Genomic DNA, 7,958 nt, shown 5'->3' on the forward strand with positions numbered 1-7,958 from the left:
ATAGTGGACCAGACGTTACTTAATGAAATAAAACGTTTCACCGTGGACCCAGAAGACAACCAGGAGTCACATTTAGCCCTTATTATTCTTCTTGCCTCACCCCGCGTGCCTGTTTTTATTCTGCTGTCAAAAAGCCTGTAACTCCTATTGCGTTTCCTTAATGCTTGTCGGCAATCCGGTGTCCGCCAATGAGCTCTATGCTTTGCATGAACTGTAGATGTCTTGGGAATAGCAGTGTCAGCTGTGTGTAATATGGAAATAGTAAAATTTTCGACTTTTACATCAGTGGTCTCCGCAGATATATCTAAATTGGTGATCCTTGAGAAGGATCCCAAGTCTGCTTTCTTATAGTCAAAGTTTGGGGGTGGAGGGTCCGAAATAATGTCGCGTGTGTAAGAAAGACGAATAGGTAAATGATCGCTTCCCAAGGAGTCATCATAAGGGACCCACGAGAAATCTTGATGTATACCGTTGGAAACAAGAGATAAATCAATAGCCTAAAAGTTACCAGTACAATCACCTACACGTGTCGCTCTACCATCGTTCAGAAGACAGAGGTTGGACTGTACAGTAGTATTAGGTCGGCTGTTTGCTTCCCATGGCCATCGAGCCTCAAGCTACCCCATCGATAGTGATGCGCATTAAAGTCCCTAACATTAATATATTTCCAGGAAAGTGGTCAAAAGGTGAATTCAATGCATCACCATCAATGGGCCATGTGGTGGACAGTAGAGAGAGCAAATGGACAGATACACGTTATTAAATTTTACTCTGCATGCGACAGCTTCCAGAATAGAATTTCGAACCACTTCCGTTTGTGGGTGTGATTTGTGTACGTATGTGGCAACCCTGTGACCATCATATCTTCCATACGAGTGGTAGTGTTTGATCTGTGGAAGATCAGAATGATCCACCAAGTGTGTCTCCTGCAAACAAACAACGTCTGGCCTGTGTATAGAAAGCCAGATTGCTATATTGTGCAATTTAATCCCAGGAGTCCTACAATTCCACTGTAACACAGTGAATGTGATGGTTTGAGATTTACTAAGGGAGCCAGTGTCCTATTTTTTTTTTTTATGACGCCTGCCAACAGGCGAGCGACTAACGGGGGACCTAGCCAGGTGCTTGCTGACGGAAACATCCATATTATCGTCAATTACAAGGCTCCCAGACTTCCCCGAGGAAACGCTAACCCTTCTCTCCCTCGCTGGAGCAGGAGCAGGAAGAATATGAGGACATGACAGTTTGGTTAGGGTGGTCAGATTAATCTTATTTGACTTGTCAAACTTCGGTTTCTGCTGTACTGACTGAGAAGCAGCATCAGCAGCCTGAGAGTAGGCAGTAGCTATTTGGATGTCGGTAAGAGAGTTGGAGCTTACAGGAGACTGAGATGAAGAGGCAGAGTGAGTGGCATGAGGAACAGGAGCAGGATCAGCCTGTGTCTCGACAGAGCACAGCACAAGACATCACTGCCGAAACATAGGACATATTCGGTGAGGGAGTTGCATGCAATGCCTTCACTTTGTTCCTAGCCTCGTAGTAAGAGATGCCCTCAGTTTTCTACACCGTGCAGACTCTTTCTCCTCCTTCCACTTTGGACAATCCTTCTTGGAAGTGGAGTGAGTACCCTTGCAGTGAAAGCAACATATAGTTTCAGATATGCAATGTTCAGCATCATAGACCTGTGTTGCACACTTTTTATGCGAGGAAGAAGGAACCAAAGGCCATGAGCCCGCAATAAGAGTTCCCTCCAAAAAAACAAAATACAAGAGAGAGCCAAATTCAAGATCCAGTCATTTCGAGATGCCTCGACACACTGCGTTTGAAAGACTGGAGATCATAGGCAAAAGGAAATACAGATAGAGGGAGACAGTTCCAGAGTTGGCCTGTTGCATAAATGAAGGACTGGGAGTAACGGTTAACTCTTGCATTAGAGAGTTGGACAGAAAAGGAATGAGAGTTTGCTGCTAGACGGGTGCTATGTGCCCGTCGTAGAGGTGGAGGAATGCATGCAGACAGTTCAGAGGAGCAGTGACCATTGAAGTAACGACAGAAAAGAGATAAAGATGCAACGGTGCGGTGAAGAGACAGAGGTTGAAGGGAGTCAGTAAGAGGAGGAGAGTTAATGAGACGAAAAGCCTTTGACTCCACCCTATTGAGAAGAGCTGTATGTGGGGAGCCTCCCCACACATGAGAGTTGTACTCCACACAGGGGTGGATAAAACCCCTGTATAGAGTCAACAGTTGTGCAGGGGTAAAGAAAGAACGGAGTCGGCTTAGCACACCCAATCTCTTGGAAGCAGATTTTACAAGAGATGTAATATGATCTTTCCAAGATAAGTCCCGAGTAAATGAAACCCCAAGCATGTTCAAGGATGATGCAGGATTAAGCTGAATATTATTAAACATTAGTGGGTGTACCTGTGGAAGATTTTGACGGGTTCATAGGTGTAAGAACTGAGTCTTAGATGCATTAAAAACAACAAGATTATTTTTACCCCAGTCAGAGATACGAGCCAAGTCAGACATTAGGTGTGCCATAGCCTCATCCCTTGTTTGTTGAAGTAATTGCTGAGATAGGCGTTGTGGGAACTGAATGGAAAGGTGAAGGGTGGAGTCATCAGCGTATGAGTGGATAGGGTTAGATGTACAGTTTAGAAGGTCATTGATGAATAAAAGGAAGAGAGTTGGTGATAGGACAGAGCCCTGAGGAACACCACTGTTGATAGATCTAGGAGAAGAATGATGGCCATCTACAACAGCAGCTATAGAACGACCAGAAAGGAAGCTAGCGATGAAGGCACAGACAGAAGGATAGAAACCGTAAGAGGGCAGTTTGGAAATTAAAGATTTATGCCAGACTCGATCGAAAGCCTTTGAGATGTCAAGTGCAATGGCAAAGCTTTCGCCAAAGTCCCGAAAGGAGGATGACAAGGAGTCTGAAAGGTAGGTGAGATCGCCAGTGGAGCGTCCCTGACGGAACCTGTACTGACGATCAGAAAGAAGGTTGTGATAGGAAAGATGCCTTAAAAGTTTTCTATTGAGAATTGACTCGAAAACTTTTGAAATACAGGACGTTAAAGCAATTGGACGATAGTTGGAGGGTTGAGAGTGGTCACCCTTCTTTGGGACTGGCTGAATGAGAGCAAACTTCCAGCAAGAAGGAAAGGTACAAGTTGATAGACAAAGGCGAAAGAGTTTGCCTAGGCAGGTTGTAAGCACACAAGCACAGTTCTTGAGAACAACAGGAGGGACTCCATCAGGCCCATATGCCTTGTTAGTATTGAGGCCAGTGATGGCAGAAAATACATCATCTGAAGAAATTTTAATGTCAGCCATGAGAAAGTCAGAGGCGGGAAGTGATGGAGGAACAGCACCGGAATCGTCAAAGGTGGAATTGGAGGAGAAAGTCTGTGCGAAGAGATCTGCTTTATCAGTAGAAGAAATAGCTACAGAACCATCAGACTAGAAAAGAGGAGGGAAGGATGATGAGGTAAAGTTGTTAGAAAGGTTTTTGGCAAGGTGCCAGAAGGAGCGGGAAGAATTCGAGTTGGAGAGTTGAGAGCATTTAGTACGGGTGAAATTATTTTTAGCATAGCAAAGAACAGACTTAGCACGATTCCGGGCAGAAATGTAAAGATGATGTGATTCAGGGGTGGGTTGGCTCCGGTACCTTTTGTAGGCCCTCTCCTTGTTGCGGAGACAACAGACACTGGTTTGGAAGCCCTACAAGTCTTATCATTGTGACCATATAATTGACACGATAAACCACGAAGTGGGTTAGGGATATTGGCTTGACATTAACAATTTCATAGCCAACTTTGGTATGGGCTAGGAGTGAAGCATTGCCAAAGGTAAGTTTAATTGTTGCAGCCTTCGTCCTCTTGCTTTCCGAGAATCTGCTTATAAAACGAGAGTCGATTACATTCTGCTGAGCAAGTCCATGTATGGAATCGTCCCTTTCCAGTGCCATGAGGTCCCTGCAAGTGATAACTCCCTGGCAAGAATTCATGGATTGAGGAATCCTCGGCTCAGCATCATAGCAGTAAAACCTATTTAGCTTGACCAAGTCCTTAACCTGAGCAGTAGTGACAGTCTTAACAAGGAGGTCTCTGTTTGCAAGTTTTTTACTTGTTTCACTTCACCAACACAGCCATCAAGCACTTCCTTGATAATGAAAGGATTGAGACTCGCCAAGGAAGTAGAACCGACAGGATGTAACAACAAAACACGCATTCTTAACGGAAATTTCAAGTTGAGTGCGAGTATGGGGCGTATCAGTCCGGGAGCAGTCAGTCTTGAGATCGTCAGGGCCCCCTCCCTCTGAAGGGGGGGGAGGTAGGAGGGGTGTCCGCCATAGTAATCACTTCCCCCTCAGGGGGGAAGTGAGATTAAGAAAGAGAAAAACGAGCAAGGGACAAAGTAACCAGGGAATAAACACTTAAGTCTGAGATTACCCACCCTCTCAAACCACTCGGGAGGACGCGTCTGTATCAACTCACACCCTAGAGCGATCAGTGGAGGGTACACTCCAGAGGCAAATAAGCAAAGGCTATCTCAGCACAAAAAGACAGACACCGATTGTTCCAAACTAACAGAGGAGGGAGATAAATGAGAACTAGCTAGCCTATACGTCATCAGAAGGATGAAAAAAAAAAAAATCTAATGCCGAGGAAGCAGCCCTGAAAGCTAGAGGAGAGAGCACACGAGAACATGTCTGCACGCTCCACGACCATGCATCAAAGTCCACGTGTGTGAAGACCGTTCGTTCGTTCGTTCGTTGAAAGATTCCCTGCACATATAGTGCAGGCAGGGCCATACATTAGCCCGGTCAGTGGTGTATGGGCTGATTAAAAAAGAGTAAGTGGGGAGGACAGGACCTGGGGAATGCCCAGCACACACGTCCTGTCTCCTGACTGGGTTTGTGGTGTGTGTGTGTGTGTGTGTGAAGACCGAGTACAAGGCCCATATCTAATTGCTTTCCTGCAGACTACTGGGGGCTGTGATCCATGTATGCAACATTTTCAAAGAATATGGTAGTACTGCAGTTGATAACTACTTCATAATCGAATTACCGTATACGAAAGATAAAGATTATAAAATTTTTGGCCGAAGTTTCAGCAGCCAAATGAAGGAAAGCCATTTCTTCTGTCATAAGGGTTGTAAACATATGGAACAAATTGCCTAGGAATGTAGTAGATTGTGACGCAATAATAACATTTTAAAATCGATTTGATGAGCTTAGGTCGCGGTTGAGTAAAAGAATAACTGACCATTATTATTTGCTGTTATCCCAATCACCGGAAATATAGCAACAATGTAGCTTCATGAAGTAATTAACGTTATTTTTACCTTACAGTTAACGATAATGTGTAGTATAGTTTTCCTTTCATCCATTCCTCTAAAACTTCTGTTATTTTTTCTGTGCTGCATAGTCTTCAGTATCTCCTGTCAGCTTCGGTTGGCGGGATTTGTGGGTGGGGAGAGCTTTGTTGTTTTACTTCAGTTCGGATTTTTTTTTTTTTTTTTTTTTGTGACAGCAGTCTCGAAAAGACATGGTGCTTTTTGCATTTGTAGGTCTGTTACATTTTGCTTTCCTTTGTAATCCTTTATACTCCAGTCCTTTCACCATCCTCACACCCACAGGAGGAGCCCCGAAGTGTGCGGGATAATGATGCAGAGTGTGACCTTCGAGACGGCCAACCCCATCATGACCAGGTTCGGAGGCGCCTGCACAGACTTCCTCCACCTGCCTTCATGCGGCTTTCTCTGCGGCAAGGCTAACTTTTCATGTAAGTGCGGGGAAGGAGGGAAACAAGAAGGGAGAAGGAATTTGTTATTATGGTGATAGGAGACTCAGTGATACTGTACCTCTTCCTTTGGCGTTGATTAGTTTATTTCTCTATAAGCCACACTGAGAGTCTCTTGTATGGTAATGTATTATCTAGGTTAATTAATGGTTATTATTCTGAGGAAGGTGAGGGCACCCACCAACAATTCATTTGAATCTAACTCAGGACGGCTGATAGGTGTATTCATTATGGTTTGCGTATGATGGATGAATGGGGTATATTGCTTACACAAAATCGCACAGGCATGAACCATTGATCACTCTCACCTTAAGTGTCTGGATTGATAGCATTACTCGGAACCCCTAAGTTTCTGATGGATGGTGGGTGCGGAATGTGAAAAGTGTGAACGTCGGGGGTAGGGCTGCGAGAGAGAGACCGTAAAATACCTGGGATGATGTCATAGAGTGTTATCTCAGGGATAAGGGATTGAATAGGAATGCTGCCAAAGATTGAGCATCGTGGAAAATCGCCATTAGTTGATCAAGGCTTATACATCCAAGCGTGTTGGAGCTTTTATAAACGATTCGATATACACGATAAGTAGAAATATAGTATATATCATCTGGCTTAACATGTTGGAGTTATTGCGTATGATATGTACGTATGTATGTATTCATGTGTACCATATAGAAGAATATGAAGGTGATACAGGCAAACATTACCGCGTAGGAAAGGGTACTACAAAGCCTCCCAAGTCCACTAGAATACAACCCAGAGTGTGAGTAGCTGAGCAGGGGAGGCTTTTGGTGTACGAAGGAGGGGCTTTAGGTGTGGCGAGGGGACACTATAAGAAATGTACATAATAGAGCGGTAAGGTTTAGAGAGAGAGAGAGAGAGAGTGTGTGTGTGTGTGTGTGTGTGTGTGTGTGTGTGTGTGTGTGTGTGAGTGTGATTCATGTTGATATAATACATTTAATCTTGATATAATCTTAACATAATACAGAAGTAGGATTAAGAGTATTGTAATGGAATCTTTTGGAAAGCATGAAGTTTTGGTAATTAGGGTTGTAGTATTTGTAGTAAAGTTATTGGGGTTGCATTCGGTGGTAATAATACAGAGGTAAATAAAGTTTAAAGTATAGAAACGTACGATGGCCATAGAATTAATTAGTTTTAACAGCCCGTATATCACAGTTATCTACATCATATATCCATACCCCATTCCGTCCGACTGTTCAGTTAAACACTTGTTCATCAACTCACTACGCCTCCTGTACATTCATTTACCATCTTTCTTAAAACGTTGCCAGCGCATGTTGGGCTTAATCCTGACTCCTGTTCCTCTCTCTCTGAATTCACTTCCTCACCCACGTCTCTTCCCTCCATCTCCTCTTTTCTTTCGTCTTGGTGGCAAGCAACATCGGAGGTGTTTTTTCTCTTGTCACTCATTATCCTCTCAAAGCACCTCTTGACCGTCCACTCTTTCCTCTGTCCCCTCTTTCCTTCCGATTTAGTGTCAGATAACGTCTAAGTGTTCTTTTTCCAACAGCAATAATGATAGTAGTAGTAGTAGTAGTAGTAGCAGCAGCAGCAGCAGCAGCGGTAGTAGTAGGAGTAGTAGTAGCAGTAGTAGTAGTAGTAGTAGTAGTAGTAGTAGTAGTAGTTGTAGTAGTAGTAGTACTAGTTAGTTACAACAACAACTCGAACAACAACAACACCACCACCAACAATAATAATAATAATAATAATTGTAATAATAATAATAATAATAATAATAATAATAATAATAATAAGCATTCGAATTCGAGTATACAACACCGTCGGTACAATACAGTTGATTCTGTATATATGTAGTACTATACCCTATTTGATTGACCTGTGCAACTGAGGTGTATGGGGCGTGTAGGGTATGTTAGAATCGCAGCTGCTGTTTGGCCGCCGAGATGATGTACAGTCACTCATAAAAGAAAAGACCCCCCTTGCGTTAGAGGCAATATACCTCGGGGTATTCAGTGTTGGTAACAGTGTATTTGACGTCAGCCATATGGAGGGATGAGGAGGGGTGTTTGAGAGGAGGGCGGAGTTAATCTACACGAAACACTGCTTCAATCCACATTTCGAGTCAAACATACATTATATCTGACTTGCTATCAAGGCATATGTATG

The 7,958-nt window shown here is 43.6% G+C and overlaps 1 protein-coding gene across 1 annotated transcript in view; it reads left to right on the top strand.

Annotated features, from left to right (window-relative positions):
* LOC145400178 (neuropilin-2-like) overlaps positions 1–5,953 on the top strand; it is a 226,054-nt gene extending 220,101 nt beyond the window's left edge. The window contains exons 8-9 of the mRNA XM_080272691.1: positions 5,647–5,792; positions 5,949–5,953. Coding sequence (XP_080128817.1) covers positions 5,647–5,792; positions 5,949–5,953 — 151 coding nt within the window. The remainder of the gene's footprint in view (positions 1–5,646; positions 5,793–5,948) is intronic.
* Positions 5,954–7,958: the final 2,005 nt, after the last annotated feature.

The sequence above is a fragment of the Coenobita brevimanus genome, chromosome 51, assembly GCF_032717465.1.
Source record: "Coenobita brevimanus isolate Jiangsu-jjx chromosome 51, ASM3271746v2, whole genome shotgun sequence".
Lineage (NCBI taxonomy): Eukaryota > Metazoa > Arthropoda > Malacostraca > Decapoda > Coenobitidae > Coenobita > Coenobita brevimanus.